At 41.4% G+C, this 18,392-nt stretch overlaps 1 protein-coding gene across 1 annotated transcript in view; it reads left to right on the forward strand.

Moving 5' to 3' along the window:
- The window catches only part of crlf1a (cytokine receptor-like factor 1a), a 23,783-nt gene extending 8,107 nt beyond the window's left edge, over positions 1-15,676 (forward strand). The window contains exons 2-8 of the mRNA XM_037695311.1: positions 1,447-1,576; positions 2,336-2,505; positions 11,164-11,321; positions 12,372-12,446; positions 12,541-12,634; positions 15,209-15,393; positions 15,556-15,676. Coding sequence (XP_037551239.1) covers positions 1,447-1,576; positions 2,336-2,505; positions 11,164-11,321; positions 12,372-12,446; positions 12,541-12,634; positions 15,209-15,393; positions 15,556-15,579 — 836 coding nt within the window. The 3' untranslated portion in view covers positions 15,580-15,676. The remainder of the gene's footprint in view (positions 1-1,446; positions 1,577-2,335; positions 2,506-11,163; positions 11,322-12,371; positions 12,447-12,540; positions 12,635-15,208; positions 15,394-15,555) is intronic.
- The last annotated feature ends 2,716 nt before the right edge of the window (positions 15,677-18,392 follow it).

Here is an 18,392-nt window from a genome sequence, read left to right on the forward strand (position 1 = left end):
ATATGTATGTATGTATATATTGCTCCTTAAAGTTCCCCAAGGTGGCCTATTCTAGTATGAAGTTATGACCTACATGCCAATTTTAGTCATTATTATCATATAATTAGCTGTTTGTGTGTTTGTCTGTTAGCAAAATATCTAATGTATCGGGGTAAAGATTTGAATGACACTTCAACGAAAGTCATTGTCACAGCTAATGTAACTGACCTCAGCAAACACAAAAATATCTAGACCTATTTTTAATTTTTAGACTTAAATTTGGTGTGGTAGTAGCTGAGAGTCATCCCCAACTCATACTGTGGTTTTAGCAATAATTAGTTGCATGAGATCCTTGTTTTTGACATTTAGGACGGCAGGTGTTTTTACTTATTTTAAAGGTCAAAGCATGATATTTTATTTAGACAAAGCTATTTAAATGATTTAGTTTTGCCCATAATCAAACTAGTAACCAAAGCCGCTGCTGTTTGACAGATGTTAAACTGATGTTTCTTCTTCTTTTTTGGTGTTTGTTTAATCATTGTAAAAATAAAGAAAACGTTGCTTTGTTTTTAATTGTTAAACTTTGTGAGGTACTATCTTAACTAATAAGAAAATAAGATAAGATTACACTTTGTTGATTGCCAGTTTTACAATGTTGGTGTGTATTTATACCATAGTTGACTAGTGTTTACAGTAATATTAAATGTGCAAATGAATAATTAGACTCTGAAAACACACCAGTTTTTTCATCTTCAGGTAAACACAAGATTAACACATGAAAATCTCATCTTTTTGGGGTTATGTTATACAAATAATTTGAGATGGCATTAATTTAACACATTTCTGCACTTTTTGCATTGTAATCGGTCAAAAAAGTAATTATACTCTGAAATAATTGTGTCACCAGTTATTTAAAACCTGCAGTTGTTTTTATTACTTCACCATAAAACAAGTTGTTCTGGGATTAGATTGTAAATTGTACATTATATAATCTCTTACAAAAACCAGGATCCTGCACATTCATTTAACTTTTAAACAGATGTTTGAAGAAATAATAATGATGTTCACTGTCTTTAAGTTGGATCTTAGTATTTGCTTTTGGCAGACAAAGAATATAAAGTAAGACGTTGACGTTTTAGAGACAAAGTAAGCACAAAGAATAAGTGCAGGCGTTCTGTCAGACACACCGACAGGGACGCAGGAGGGGTCCTAAACTCTGTGTCTCTAGTGCTGAGGACCCCGTGTTCTGACAGACGAACAACGTTGGCAGGGATCTCAACATTAACAGCTTGCACACAAATGTGCACATGCACACACAAACCAATTAAGGAAAAATACCTGCAATTTTGTAGGAACATCACTAATGGGCGAGTTCCACCCTGGAGGACTTGGCTGTCGTTTTGTACCCTCTCTGACCTCCATTTCCCACCTCTGCTGCTGCCTCCTCCCTGCTCTCTGTCCCCCCAGTGCCTCCAGAGAAACCGGTCAATCTGACCTGCTGGTCCCGGAACACCAAGGACCTGACGTGCAGCTGGGCTCCTGGAGGAAAGGGGGAGACTAACATCAGCACACAGTACAAGCTCAAGTACAAACTCAGGTACGCATTACTGCAGAACGTACTTACTGCAATAAATCTGTCCCTTCTCACCAGCTCCAACATTATTATTATTTTTGATTTAGTATGTTAAAGAATTTGCTTCTTGGCCTTAAAAAGGATGCAGGGATCCTTGTGCAAGCCATTTAACTCTGAGCTCATCAACATGTCGTTAAATCTAACTTTGTACTTTATTCACTGCGACAACAGCAACACAAACACACGCCTAACGGGAAGAACAAAGGGCCTACGCGCCAACTCGTTGCTTTTCAATTTTGGCATGACAGCTTAAAAACGGGATCTAAAATGGAGTAAATAACTAAATTACAGAGTATCGGTATGTGTAAAGTACTTCAGAAAGTACGCCATGTAGTGAAGCACACGGGGCTTTTAGTGTAAACGATGAGAACAAAAATGGAAAATAAATTATACTTCTTTAAAGAGATAAAACATTACACTGCAAACATTCCTTATCTAAATACCATATGGATAATTTTTTGTTGTGTTTTGCAATACCGGCAATGTATTATTATTATTATTATTATTATTATTATGTGTACTCTCTTCTCTTTGTGGATGATGATGAGTAGATGAATGGATGGATTGACATGTTTTTGCGTTTAAGAAACATCAAAGTTAAATTTAAGCAAAATCAAATTGATCTTTCAAATTAAACCATTTCGACCAGTTGTAACCCAGCCAGCTCACTGGATCCAGATTTCACAATGAATTCAGTCAGACACCGTTTTGCTCTGTCCTCAGATGGTATGGAACAGAGAAGGAGTGTGAGGATTACAGTCACGCGCAGCCGTACTCCTGCAGCATCACCCAGGACCTGCACCTCTTCACGCCCTATGAGATCTGGGTGGAGGCCTCCAACCAGCTGGGCCGGGCCACCTCTGACGTCATCATCCTGGACATCTTAGATGTGGGTGAGTGGGAGAAGAAGCACACTTTGACCGTCCACATTTATCTTTAGCTCTTTGTGACAGCGTGACCTCGAGCTTTATTCTGGAACGATGGCTCGTCAACATCTTCAAAATAAACCAGATTCATTCCCGGTTATGTACTTCCTGCAAGTAGTCCGACCCGTTAAAATTAGCCTAATGCTAAAACAGTATTTTACCCGCTCCTTTGCATTATTATTTATTTGTTGTCTGGTTAAAACGAATCTGTTTGATTCTGGACCATGACACTTAACAGGTAAAGCAAATTTAAAAAAGTAAAACCCTCTTCAGAACTAGCTTACTGTCACTTAGCAATAGCGTGGCTAAAGAGCTCAGGAGATCCTGAACTTTCATCGACACATGAAGTTAAGGTTTTCAAATCCTGGCAAAAATAATATTGTACCATCAGTTTGGGGTTTCACAGCCAGACTAAGACCAGCAGCGAGGCTAATCATTTGTCAACTTACAACCTCCTAAACTAAGCTAAACATTTGAAAACTACCCTTAAACTGATTTAACTAATAAGACAGGGGCAATTTTATCGACACCAACTGTATTCAATGTGCAAATGAAGTGTTTTTAGTGTTGTTTGTCCAAAAGGCAGATATTTCTAGTGCAAAGTGAGTTGTTTCAGTGTTTTCTCCTGCCCCAAGGTAGCCTGGAACCACAGCACATTTTAGCCTCACATTGAAAGCTGATGCAGATCTGGTGTCAGTACGTTCATACTGCAGGCTTCACATCCAAACGCTGCTCTGACTGATGTGCACCTGGTGCCCGCGGAGGCTTTTAAAGTGTAGCAGTTGTTTGAAAACAGCAGTGACCATTGGAGCATGGTGCGTTCTGCTAAAACTGTTAGAACATAAATTATCTTTAAAAGATGGACGTGATCAAAAATATACACTTAGGACGAGGCTTGTAATTAAAGCTGAAAGCTGTCAAACACCAGTACATCGTCCACGACATGATGGTTTCTAAGAGTTTATGCTTTTTATTCCCACGTTCTTTTGAAAGTTTGTGGTCAAGCAGTCATGAAACCTTGAATTAAGTTTTAGTCTCCTTTCTTTTTGTTCAGGTAACAAACTTCCAAATATAGACATTTGCTTTAAAAAGCTCTTCATCAAACTGAGTGGATAAAGGTTATTTTGGGATCCTATAGCATATACAATAAATCCCAAAGGATAAAGCTGCAAGCTACAAAGATACCTTGTCCATCTCATGACCCCTCAGATTTAATCCATGTTAGTACCTGGAGTGGCTTTAGCTTCAAGACGTTGACGTTGCATTTCACGTGACGTGGTTCTCAGCCTCTGTGGGATTAGCACAGACAGGACTTGGGCTTCAGACAAGATTGCTCAAAAGAACTTTTCTGATTTTACACCGATAGGAGCTGAGCGGCATTCCCTTTTAAAGTTGCGTTATAAGGTCTGTTGCTTCGGTTAAAGCGGTTCAAGCAAAAGGAGCGAGCAACGAGCCCAAACTCTCTCTCCACGCCAGATGTGTGCCCACTCATGGACATGCCTACATCTGAGGGCGGCTGTGGCTGAGTGGTTAGAGCAGCCGTCCTCCAATGCAAGAGTTGGGGGTTCGAACCCCACAGCAGTCACATGCCGAAGTGTCCCTGGGCAAGACACTGAACCCCTCATAGCCTCCGATGTGTCCCATCAGTGTATGAATGTGATAAATCACTGATTAGTCTCTTTAGAATCATTTGTTCAATTAGCTTTGTAGAGATCTAGTATAGAGCTGTATGAATGGGTAAATGAGGCACAGATTGTTGTAAAGCACTTTGAGTGTCTCAATAAGATAGAAAGGTGCTATGCAAGTACAGTCCATTTACCATTCCATTTACATGTGTTCCCACCGTGTGGAAAAGCGTCTTGACGTGACTTTTGTTGCGAGCTGACGCCTGAAATGAAACGGGCATCTTGTCTGACAACAAGCTCATTTTCTCTTTACTCATGCTCAGTGGACACACACAGACTCACAAAGACTGTGGAATGTCTCTTGCTGATCCTCAAACCTAATCTTAACTCCAAGGCGACTGCAGACCCTGAGGCCAGACCAGTTTGGGCTTTGAGGCTTTCAGACGTGGACTTGAAATAACACAACCTGGTTAGCTTGGAAATCCTCATGTGACTCCCTCCCAGCACGCTCTGAACCTTTTTGGGAAAGGAATATTGAGTTTCTAGGGGGTGGACATGCCACGGGCGAGGAGACGAGCGTCCATCAAGCCGTAGTCTCTTTCTTCTTGCTAATGTATGCAATTGCACACCTGTATCCACACCTGGAGGGCAGGGCAGGGTCTCGTATGGAAACAGAGGGGCAGTCTGAGTGTGGGCAGGTGTTTTTCTGGGGCGGGGGATCTGCTTGTGTGAGCATTTTGTCTTTGTCTCGGTGACCCAGCCTTCCTTTTATTCCCACGTAAAGAAGCAGGTCATAAAGAGACCACGCCTGAGTCGGGCCACTGTGAGTCACATCCTCAGTCATGTGCAGTCAGTTCTGACGAGGAGGTAGAAACACCTACAGCTTTTTTACATTCCTCAGTCGTGGGGAGACGTAAGGATCGTCCAGACTAGAGGAAACTTGCATCGCCGTCTGACTCCGAGATGATGACGTGTCGAGCAGTGACACAGCACATACTATGATTCATAGATTTAAAGTTCACCGTCTTTGAGTGTGAATACATAGATTTTCCTCCGTGTACAGATTTTTAAGCCACACACACACAGAGCGATGGGCACGTGCACAATAATGTGGCCGACGCATCATGTTCCAGTCAGGAATGTGTTAGGGTGTGCTGGAGTGGTTTCCTTTGAGCTTTTAATTTATGAATTTGTGATTTTAAACATAACTAATTTAACCACATTTAGTTTGAAATGTTCAAATTTCATTTCCTGGTTCTGTCAACTACTTCTCTTCAAGTATTATTCCAGTTAGAGCACCTTCTTTAACAAAAGACGTACATCACTAGTTCACTTACAACACAAGCTCCAATATTCTGTTTTAGGAGTAAACAGTTTAAATATTTACCGTTTGACTTCATTATACACTCAAATAATCATCTTGTTTTTGTCTTTCCTTCACAATAAAAGTTTGCGTTGTTGTAATTTATTATTGGAACATGTGAACAATTCATTTCAAGTGGGTCAAATTAATTTTCCTTGATTGAAATGTTTTTTTAATCTTGTTTGAATGGACATCACATTTGTAATGTTGACATTTCAGTGAAACAATAGTGAAACTGAGGCAGCAGGACAGACGTGCTTAAACCTGGCAATTGATACAACTGGTTGTTTGAAGAATTCACATTAAAATGAGCTCAATTAACCTAGTTAAGCCAAAAATCTAAAATATTCAAATTCTGAGTCAATTCTAAATGATGCTGAGCTGAGTGATGAATTACTGTAGTTGCTTGGAATTATCTTAAAGTCTAAATCAGAAAGAAATTACAGATGTAACCCCGATTCTGAAAAAGTCTGGACGTTACGCAAATAAAATAAAATAAATCACCTGTGTACAATAATTTGCTAATTCCCTAAACTCATATTTAATTCACAATGGAACATATCAAATGTTCAAATTATGAAATTGTGCTTTTTAAAAACATATAAGGTCATGTCTTAGTAAAGTTAGGACAGGATGTTTAGCACCAGTTTAGCTCCGTCTGACCTCAGAACAGTTTCCCACGCTGCCTCGCTCCGTTTGGTCCAGAGGAAACACGGCACGGTGCTGATGCCTTCTCGTTCGCATGGCAGAACTTTCATGGCATCCAGTATCGATTTTCAACCTAGTCCCTTGAGCTCAAAGATGTCTTCAGATTCTTGAATCTTCTGATGATGCTATTTTTTAAAATATTTATCATTAACCTTTATTTAACCAGGCAAATCCCCTTAAGATCACAGATCTCTTTTGCAAGGGAGGCCTGGACCTGAAGGCAGCTTAAGATGCATGGTTTTGGACTGTGGGAGGAAACAGGAGTACCCTGAGAAAACCCAGGCAAGCACGAGGAGAACACTAAACACAGAAAGTGTTGGAGAATTTCTGTTATGAATATTTTCATTATATTGTGGCCGAGAACATCTTTCTGTAACGTGTGCACAAAACGTTCTCTTGTCTCAGTGTGAAGCCCAGTTCTCCAACTCACAGGGCCTCACTGGTGTTGACGCCATGAGAACATGCCCAGAACATCCTCTTATCTCCATCTGGAGGTCGACTAGCCAACGGCCATGGATCATGTGTGTGCGTCTGAGTGCATCTGGTTATGAGGGAACACCTGCTGCTGTACAAAAATCTGTAGAAAACTCTGTTTGACGCTCATTCAGTCACATGATCCATGCATTGTGTACCGTAGTTTTCGCTGTATAAGTCGCAGCTTTTGGCATAAATTAGCATGCCTGCGACTTATACAGCGAAGTGACATATTTATGTTTTTCCACATATTTTTGTGTGAGATCTGACGATTTCATTCATTCTGAAATGGAAAATATTGAACACTGCCATTTTCAGCCACTAGAGGGTCCTTGACTGATATGGCAAGCCAAGTGTCTCTTTAATAGGTAAAATTGGTTATTAATGAGACACTTGGCTTGCCATACAGGTCACCTTTGTCTCACTCCAGAACTCCTGGAGCAAACGTCAAATCAGCAGCATTTCGCCGCCCAGGTGAAATGCTGCTGATTTGACCATTAATGAAATGCAGCTGATTTGACCATTAAAATGCATTTATTAAGGAAAAGTTCAACTGTGAGACACATTTACAATAATTTTGAGCAAACAAATAATGGTTTTCAGGTGGTTATCTTGTTAAATTTAGAAGAAATGCACAGCGAGTTGTTCCTCTACGTGCTCCCGAAGCCACAAATCGGCTTTTGAAATGCATCTGATTTGACCGTCAAAGTGCATTTATTAAGGAAATGTTCAACTGAGACACACATTTACTATAATTTTGAGCAAACAAATTATTGTTTTTAAGTGTTAATCTTGTTAAATTCTTGTTAAAGTCCTCCTGTGCACACTCCCGCAGCTGCCATTTGACAACCAATCGATTTCTGGCACAACACCGGCCCATGTTTCTGAGTGATCAGCAGTGACGCATAATAGATTAGACCTTTATGGCAAAGGGACTTATTTATGGATTTGTCCACTTTATTAGACATATTTGGACTGATGCAACTTATGTGGCGGTGCGATGTGTACGGTGGCAAGTACGATATCTGTGTATGTAATCTGCCTTGAATGAGTCAAGTAAAACCAGTTAAAAATCATCTCCTGCCATCATGGTTCTTTTATTTAAACTAAATAGAGAATATTTTCATCCAACATTTTGGTCCTTCGAGTGCCGGCCCCAACATCTAACCTTGAACCTCCAGGCTTTGATCAGAACCGTGCACGGGGGAGATTTAATCTCCTTAACTGAAAGTCCTCAGGCTGGAATTGCTGAATTTTAGTGAGGCCAGATCGCTGTTGGTTCAAGCGAGGTGATGGGTGTCGACCAGTGAGCCACGCACTGACGCTGATTTTAATGAATATGGTGTATGGACGTCATGAAGGGACTTCTAATAAGTGTACCATGAAGGGGTACGCTGGGAGATCTGGGATCTCAGAGAGCGGTCATGGAGCAGCTTGCTTAGGAGAAATTCACCAAGGGAATTTCTCTAGTTATAGACCATGGAGGGGTTTATACTTTATGTATGTCATGGAGGGGTGTACATGAGATCGGGATCTCCAATGGAAAGCCACAAAGGGACTTCAGGTGGTAGTCGGGGGAGGTATGAAAAAGACAGTGTGTGGAGTGCTGGTTTCAAGGACAGCTTTGGGTGAGACAGAAAGATGCTGACCGCTCCTTGAAAAAGCAAAATAAAAATACAGACCCCAAGCCCAAACCGGGACTTTAATCCAGGACATTTTTGCTGCGAGGCAGCGGCGCCCTGTTGTTATGAACGGTATATGATGAGATTTTTACAGTCTTCCCAATTGTTCATTGACATTGTTCCAATATTTTTAGAGTCTGTGCTTTCCAGACTGGTAAACCTCTGCCCATCTTTACTTGTGACAGATTCAGCCTCTCTAAAGTGCTGCTTTAATTTAAAATCGCCTTATTTTCCCCCCTAATATAGTGCACATTTTTTAGTTTTAATATTTAGCATTATTGTGTTTCATTGTTTAACAAAAGGGATTTGAGATTATGAGCAAAGCTTTGCATTCTGTTTTCATTTCCATTTTGCACAATGTCCACACTTATTTTAAATTAGGGGCATATATTTGCAATTCACTAATATTTTTTTTCTGACACAAACTCAGTTTGTTCATGTTGTGCAAACTTGTTTTGTTCAAGTCTATCAAGCACATGTCTTGGTTGTTTTCTGAGTGTAACTGTATAGAGCAGAATTGACCAAATCGTTTTGTTTCTCTAAACTTAAATGTCTGCTGTAACATCTGTTTAGTGGTTCTGCAGTTACCAGTCATGTCACGTCACGCCTCCCCAGCTTTAGGCTTGACCCTCCCTCTTCTCCTCGCTCTCCATCACATCCTGACGAGAGTTTCAATGTTGTGTTTGGAAACCGTAGCCAAAAATAGCCGGTTACGAGTGAAAGGAGCGTATTTGGAAGATAAGATTGTGTATTAGATGACTGCTGCTGTGAAACGGATAATTACCGACAATTTGAAGAAACCACAACCTGTCTGTGTGAAGAGTGGGATCTTGGTTGTTCCACTGCAGACACAAGTATCACCTGGAAGGTGGAGATCAGCTACATTTAACATTTCCTTATAGCTGATAGTCGTGGTTTGATGAGTTTGATCCAGTTTTGCCAAAAAGTTTCTTTTCCAGACTTTTGTTCTTAAAGATTGACAGCTTATTGAAACCTGAAACAAAAGTCCTTAAAGTGACTTTTCCCTCTATTTTTCCATCTTCCTCCTGTTTTTATTTTTTAACTTAGTTTGTTTATGGATGTGATTGCGAGGAACATGGTAAAACATTTCAAAAGCCCGAACTAAAACGAGCACAACGTGAAGACAGTGGTCTGTCGCTGCACGTTTGTTTGTAGAAGAGATAATTATTGTCAGATGAAAAAGTCTTCGCCAACATGTCAAGCCATCAGAACCTTAGAGGCACCGAGAGACCTCCGCCAGAACCGAACCACCGATCCCTGCGCTGCGTTGCACATAAAGACACCACGAGCCTCAGCCGAGGTGCTGAAATACACCTGGGGGCGTTTTCTTGAATGAAAATGATGATTTTGGTGACAACAAATCCAAAGTTGACTAAAACTGGACGGAATCTTTTTACTCTTTGTTCTTTATTTTTTTTTCGCCGACGTCATTTAAAACCAAAAAGTGTTTCGTGGACAGAAAACAGAAACTTTCCACATCCCTAACACCTGCAACACATTCATTTAATAAAACACACGGAGTCAGCTCTGCTCGGGCTTTCTTAACGATGTGGTTCTGATGGTGATGAGCTTATTTATTTACACATTTATATGGTCAAACAGCTGTAATTTGACTTACCAACATGATACCCAGATGTGTAGGGGAAAAAAAAAATCTCGATGGGCTTTAATAAATCAGGAACCTGAAAGATCCGGTGAGCGGTCAGTATTTAATGGGGTTTCAGACTGGATGTGTGGCAGATCAGATCTTTATGGAGTCAGGTTGTAGGTAGCTTCTGAATGTGGTGAAACAGGCTTTAATTCTGACAGGACTGACGAGCGAATGGCTAGTCCGAGCAAGCCCAGAGTGGATTGTTGACGACGTAAACAACTCTGATGTAAAAAAAAAATGTCTTTGTAGTTCATGCCAACGCTACTTTATAAACTGCAGCTGTCAGTTTGACATCAAATTGATATTTACATTGAACCCTGAGATTATTTGTAAGTGTGATCAGCAGCGAGCTACTTACACACCTGGGGCGATTCTGGAGCAGCGATATGATGTTAAATTAAGAGCAGTGTAAATGTTTTGAGAATATTGATCTCATAAGCCAAAAAGTTCCGATTGAAGTGACTCAGTTCGCTCATCAGTCAAGTCAGAATTAAACTTTTAACTTCCTGAACTGCGCTCGTTCACAGAGCCATCTACAACAGGTAAGGTAATAAGTGCTCATAACTGCAGCACGGTGGATCAGTTGGTAGAGCTGCCGCCTCTCAGTGAGAAGGTTGCCGGATTGAATCCGGTCCAGGGGCCTTTCTGCATGTTCTCTCCGTGCATGCGTGGGTTTTCTCCGGGTACTCCAGTTTCCTCCCACAGACTAAAAACATGCATGTTAGGCTGATTGGTAACTCTAAATTGTCCCTAGGTGAGTGAGCGAGTGAAATTTTTTTTGTCTCTATGTCCCTGTGATGGACTGGAGACCTGTCCAGGGTGTCCCCCGCCTCTCGCACAGTGATAGTTGGACCCGAGCACCAGTGAACCATATCCATTAATCCATCCAATAATGGATGCTTTACTAAATCTAACTTGAAAAATCCGCACCACTCCTGTAATGGTTTTAATGACGTAAAAACATCAGCCATGTTGTCCCTTAACGTGTCTTAAGTTAGTGTTTTGAGCAGGAAACACATGAAAATAGATTTATATCTGAAAACAGCATCCGTTCATTTCATACGATCATCTGTTTATTTCACATGACTCCTCCCCCTGCAGTGACCACCGACCCCCCGTCAGGTGTGACCGTCAGTCGCGTTGGCCAGTTGGAGGACCAGCTCAGCGTTCGCTGGGAGGCCCCGCCAGCTCTCAAAGACTTCCTGTTCCAAGCCAAGTATCAGATCCGCTACAGGCTGGAGGACAGCCAAGAGTGGAAGGTAAAGAAACACATTTATAAATCTGTTCCCCCAGACATGCAGACACGGACCCAGCTGTTTCACATCTTAAACTGGTGCGCTCCAAGCTCCCTCTGCCAGGTGAGTTAATAGTTAGGCCTGTCAAAAACCTAAAAATCATAGAAATCAGGTTTTAATAAGGGAGAAACCTGAGGCCCAATCCACTGTAAACAAATCCTTCGCAAACCTTTTATGAATGAAAAATACGCAGGGAGCGAGTCTGTCATGCAGATGGAGCTTCAGAGAAATCATTTTCCTCGGGACAGGAGGGAGGAGTCTGCTCTAATTAAGGAGGAATTACACCATCGTAATATAAGCAAGTCTTTACTCGCACACTGGAAAACGAGAAGGCGAACAAGGAACGGGGAGTGGAGAGGCGCGGCGGAGAGATGATTCCATTCAAAGGAGGAGAGCGGAGGCTCCGAGGGCCGCTGGTGGAAACAAAGCACCTCTGAACCGGCCCTAATCATGAGGTCATGCTGAGGAATGGAGGGATACATCTCAGCTGTTAATGTCTTCAATATGGCCGTAAAGACGCTCAGCTGTAACGTCTGCCTGCTTGGCTTGCTTTACATCACATCATTAGCACTCTGCTGCGTGTAATTTACATGTTCTGCTTTCTGCTGGAGCTCCTCTTCACAAGTGTTTACACTCAGGACGCCAGGGAGAGCGCAGGGACCATCATTTATTGCAACATCTCCGATTTTTTACTGCGTTTTGGGCTCCTCTCTGTTAGTTTTGGTACCTGTGCACAGTGTGTGAGTGCGTCGCAGCACATTCCACTGTGTAATAAATAATAGGGACCAGATTTTTACCCAGCAGGCACAATTTTGCTAAAATAGTTTGATAAACATGCTGATCAGGAGCCACTAAACAATGTGGTGTTCATGCATGTGTGGCTCCGTGCATGGTTTGTGTTTTCTGCATCTTGATTCTGCGTCGTGTTTCCGTTCATGCCCATTGGTATTTAATACTGCGGTCAGACCTCCAGCGCTCAGCTCATCAGTGTTTTCTCTTCTTGTTGTTGTTAAGGTGATGGATGACGTGGGGAATCAGACGTCGTGTAGACTGGCTGGTCTGAGACCCGGAACGGTGTATTTTGTCCAGGTGTGGTGAACATGTGCACGTACTACGTTGTGTAAGTGCAAGAAAATGCTTTTAACGGTTGGTTCTGTTCATTTACGATGCGTTTTCCCTGCAGGTTCGTTGTAACCCCGTGGGCATCTACGGCTCTCGCAAAGCTGGGATCTGGAGCGAGTGGAGCCACCCCACAGCTGCCTCCACACCCCACAGTGGTGAGGCGTCCACTCAGAGGAGTTTATTTGTTCTTCATCTCAGTTTTATAAATTGGAAGACGTGAGCAACATAAGGCCCGAGGGCCAAAAGTGGACCTTGGACAATTTCCATCCGGCCCACAATATTCTAATTTGAAAAGAAAACAACTTTTAAATGCGGTGATGAAAAGCAGCATTTTATCTATGAAATGTAAGAATTTTCATTCAACCTTTATTTATACAGGTTAGTCCCACTGAGCCTCGGGGACTCTTTTACAAGAGAGACCAGTTTTTGACAAAGAGTGATGACAACAACAACAATAGACAATCATAAAGGATGCGTACAAATTGATTTTTTTTAACAAATGAAAATAAAATGGTAATTAAAAGGATGAAATAAAACGGAAAAAAAAAAATATTGGCCAATGGGCCAAATTTCACCAAAGTCCATGCTCAGTAATCCAGGTAAAACTCCAACAATGTTCAGTCAGCTCATCTGGATGTTTTTTTTTATTTAATTTTTGTAGTCCAAATTTATTTTTAAGTCATCGTGTTTCCAGAACCAGACTGAACCTTAAAGACTCCAAAAAGCAAACGCATCACTTTTTATTAATTTATTTAGCATATTTAGGCTAACAAGTATACAGTACTGTATAGCATTGGCGTCAGAAGCATTTGTAATGTGGGGGGGGGGGGGGGGACACACTGGTGGGGGGGTCTGGGGGTCCTCCCCCAGAAAATTTTAAATAAAGTAGATGCCATTTCCTGCATTCTGGTGTATTTTAACGGGTTGTTAAACATCTATGTTTACCTACATACAGTAAACACTTGATTCAAGAACTATTTTAGAGAGCAAGGCATAACGCCCCCCCCCCCCCCAACCCCCGGTCGACAGCTGCTAGCACTAGCATGACACTATGCAAGCGGCATGCAATACAGATGTGCTAGCTAAGATGCTACAGACATAGCACTCTGCTTCTCTAACGCATCAACCCCCCCCAGTCAACAACTGCCCACACTAATGTAGTGCTAAGCTAGTGAACAAGGCAGGTTTCTCTCCTTCCTCCCCCGCCCCGTGTGTGCGGTGAGTTGTTGAAGGCAACCAGGAAAACCTGGAGTGGACTTTTAGTGGTTTGAGTATTCTCCCATTAATCAAGTGGAATGGATTGGTTCAAAACGAAATAGAAACAGCGCTGGGTGAACTAATATTTCATGGTAAATGTGGGGGTGGAGGGGGTCCAAATTAGTATTTTTTTTAAATGTGAGGGGGACACGTCCCCTTCACATACAATTGTTGCGACGCCTATGGTCACAAGAGCCAATTTACAGAGAGCATCATGTTCCTATAGAGTATTGAAAATATATTTTTGATTAAGTCCTTCTAACTATGTTACAAAAAAAGAGGATTAAAAATAATATTAAAATTGTTTTCCAATTCTCTACGCCGCCCTTTGATTGTTTTAAATATCTTAAATTGACCTTCTCAAAAAGAGTGCTGCCCACCACGTCTGCCTAAATCTGTTGCTCCAACTGTAGTTTCATACGAAGCTGATTATCCAGCTGTCAGGTTTTAAGTGTTTGTTTTTTGAGAGGTTTATTTACAGTAAATAAACTGAACCACAGTTTAAACCAAAATTTGATTAATGTCATGGAAATAATTTAAAGAAAATAGTTTTTATATGTGCTGATGTAGGCATACAGTAAGTGTTGTAGAAAATATTATCTTCATCTGACCACAAGCACAACCCCAGTTCGAGAAACAAAACACTAATCCTAAAAAAATTCCCATTTTATTTTAAATAATTTGGGGGGGGGGGGGGGGGGGGGGGTCAGAAACTATAATGGCAAAGGAATACGTTTTCAGTTTGAGAAAAAAAAATCATTTTGTGTTGTTGCAGCTGTCTGTCTTACTGTTTTAAATTACAATTAAAGTCTTTATACCATCAACAGTGGTGGCCATGAATATATGCAGGAATTCTTGCTGGGATTTTTGGTTAATTAAAAACAGAACATCTAAAAATTCTTCATTTCTCTTGTTGCTCTTGTGAGTCTGCGCACGGATTCGAACATGTTGGATTTAGAGCTGATGTCGAAACGATGCGCCCAATCACAGCTCCAGCTTCCTGTTAGGGAACTCTGGGAAAATAAAGTATTTCTAATATAATATGTGCATTGAAAAAAAAACCATGAGCCACAATAATATGTTAGAGCAAACTGTTATTCCTTGTTATGGCTGTATTTTATATTCTGTCCATCTGAAAATCTCAATGGAAAACTTACTAAAGCATAAAACTATAAAGGTCATATAAGCGGCGCATACTAATAATCAGTTGGTTCTATTTATTTATTTATATATTATATTTACTTTTATTATGTCAGTTCCTGGTAAAGGTGTTGGCAGTGCCAATATCAGGGTCTTCCTTTCAGTTTGGGAAACAAAAACTAAAACAGGTGAATTATTCTATTTAGAATAAAAAAGACCAAAGAGTTTGAATCTTTGACTGAAGTCATGCAGTCAGGCTGCACAGGAACTGCTTTTCCTCTGTTTTAAACTGAATCTCTCCTCCCTCCTGGTTATCCCCCCCCCCCCTGCAGAGCGGCTCATGTCGGGCTCCTGCGACTCCAAGTCGAGCGGAGACTCCAACTCCACGCTGCGCCGGGAGCTGAAGCAGTTCTTCGGCTGGGTGAGGAAGCACGCCTACGGCTGCAGCAGCATGTCCATGAAGCTGTACGACCAGTGGAGGGTGCTTATGCAGAAGTCCCATAAAACTCGCAACCAGGTAGGTAAGCATCGCCAGCGCCGAGAAGAAGCATGTGCAAACACACACGCTCGTCACGTCCCCACCAGCAGGCATGCAGCACATGTCCTGCATCACACAAACACAAACAAACTGCAAATGATTTTACTAAACTGGATGCGTAACAGACCGTCTTTGTTTTAGGTTCTCCAAGGGGATAAATCGTAGCACATGCTGGCTTACGAGGAGAAAAGAAAGCAACTGAGTGAATGCAGGTTGTGTTTTTGTTGTTTTTTTTATGTGTGAATGAGAAAGAGAGACTGCATTTTGGAATGATTCCAGCTGTGGCCACAGGAGAAAATCCAAAGAAAAACTGTGGGAAACACTTCGTTTGGGGCTGATTTCCAGTGAAAATGAGCGCTGAACAACAACAGTGACTGACTGAGGCGTTCAACTCATCCTGTTGCCATGGCACCGCTGACTGGACCGCCTTCGTTGTAGCTACGCACCCTGGAAGTGATAACACCAACCTGATCTGTTGGCCGATCAAAGCGTTGTGGGGTTTCTCCCGTTGGTCCAAAGCACCATCTAGTGGCTGCTCGGCTTCTGTGGATTCTCCGACCCGACACCTACAGCAAGGTGCTCATGTACAAAGAGATAATAACAGATTATATTACAGTATTTTCATGAAAGCTTTGTTTCAGAGGAGGATGATAATGTGCCAAACTGGTTCACCCAGGCTTGATGTGACTGATGACACCACGGTGTTTGTGTAGGCTTTGGAAACGTTTCACTGCCCTTTATTTTTGTACGGAGTTGTACTCGTGTATTTAAAGTATAAAGCTATGTTTTATAGTTCTTAAATTATGTTTAGTTAGTAAAGACTGTACAATGACTGAAGTTGTTATCGATCTCTAATGGTGTTTCATAAAAGTGCTGCCAAAAACATGAAATGTGACTGTTACTATGTGTGTGTGTGTGTTTACCCTGTAAGGCCCATTTTTCCAACTTCTACATTGTGATGACCAACTGGTCCTTATGGGACCCAAAGCCTAGTCCCCATAAGAAGAAGTGTCATTGGTTAGGGGTTAGGTTTAGGGTCAGGGTCATGGTTAGGATATAGAAATGAATGAAAAATGAATGGAACTCAATGCAAAGTCTCTGTAAAGATAGAAGGACAAACTGGTGTGTGTGTGTGTTCGTACGCCCACTGACTACAGTATCCATAGCTCATATCTTTATTAGGTAGGATTTTATGGAAAGGCTATGAATAATTAATATCTTACCTGCTGCAGATTGCTCGTTGAATGACCTCAGTGTGATAAAGTAAAGTATATATATTTTTAATTTTAGTTAGGGAGTGGTGGCACAGAGGTTAGAGATGGCAAACTGAAGGTTGCCAGTTCAAATCCCTGGACTGACAACAAAACTTTGGGTGGGAAAGGTGACATACCTGCACCTGCCCCACTCTGAACCCTTGGGCAAGGCCCCTAACCGTCATCTTTTTGTCACCATTTACTGAGCGCTTGTTCAAAATAGTTTTAATCTGATACAGATAGGTAGAAGTATTATAAATACAACAAACTGGTCATTTGACATACTTTGTACTTAGTACTTTGTATTTTATAGAAAGATAATGGTCTTTTTGATAATGGTCATTGTTTCCAGTTTGTTGGTTTCACTCTTCCTCTTTGTATTCAGCACACATCTTAGTGGCTGACATCCGAAGGCAAACGAAGCACAAGAAGTAAAAAAAATAAATAAATCACAATTTCTGCTCCCGTTTCTTTTCAGGACAGTCGATACAAAATGTACACACAAAGTGACAACGCAAGCTTGTGATCAGTGCTCAAAACAAATAGAAAAGATAATTTAATGATCCTATCATCTGCTCGTTAAATAAATAAGCCACACAGGAGAGGGAGGAGAAGATCTTTCTTATCCCGGGATTTAATCTTGCAAGATGGAGCAGCGTTGAAATGCAAGCATGAAGATGTTTACACGTCGCTTCGTCTCCAAGTCTGCCCACAGGCAGGCAGTGTAAGGAAGTGTCTTTTTATAATGTTGTCAGACAAAGGTGAGGTCAGGACTTCTGCTTTCCTAACAGATATAAGAAACATGAAAGAACATCATCCAGGTGGATATGGAGGATGTTTTAGAAAAGACAAAAAAAAAAAAGACATATTCTTGCAATAAAACATACATTTTTATATACATTTGAGGTCAGTTTTCTCTTTTATTAGGTAGTTTAGGGTAGATCATATTAAAAGCTGCAGAGGTGGCATTATCTGACAAAAACCAGCTGTTCTTGTGTTTGGACTTGTTGCAAAGAGTTCCTGCTCTCGTCCTCAGATGATGAGGACTCAGACCTGCGTTGTGTCCCAGCTGCAGCCGTCCAGGCTCGTCTTTGAACACCTCACTGCACCGTTTCTCTGTTCTTCTGGGAAACCTGAGCCTCTGCTTGCGTTTCCTGCCGCTGCCCAGCCGTGCAGCGAATTCATCTCCGTCTGCTGTCGCTTCAGAGTCTGGTTACTGCACCTGTGACCACTCAGTCGCCGGGCCTTGAAATTCAAACCAGTGTAAAGTTGTTTTTTTCCCAGCTCTAGCCTCACTCTTGAAGCTTTGCTTACCTGCTTACAGTTAATCCGTCTCAGGGCTTTTCTCTCGCAGCTGACATTTTTCCGTGCGATGATTTAAAAGTCAAAGTGGCACACAGAATGCTGATTTTTCTACAGGCTAACGTTCTAAAACTGAAACACTAATGCTCGGTGTGCATCCAACTTAAAACTATTTGCAGAAATTCTGAAGAGTGCCAATGCAGCTACTGCCCACAAAACATCAGTTTTGTCAAAACCTCAACTAAGAATAAAAAAAAAAATCTACATTTTGATGCTTGAACAGTTTGAGAATTGTAAAAAGTTCAACAGAAATGTTAAAGCTGCTCGATATGATCCACACACCAGAGTCTGTCACCACCTGACTGCCAACTTAATGAAAGGCAGACAGACAGACTAAAAAGTAAGCCTCAACCCAACAGTCCT

Source organism: Nematolebias whitei, chromosome 21 (assembly GCF_014905685.2).
Source record: "Nematolebias whitei isolate Nwh7 chromosome 21, NemWhi1, whole genome shotgun sequence".
Classification (NCBI taxonomy): domain Eukaryota; kingdom Metazoa; phylum Chordata; class Actinopteri; order Cyprinodontiformes; family Rivulidae; genus Nematolebias; species Nematolebias whitei.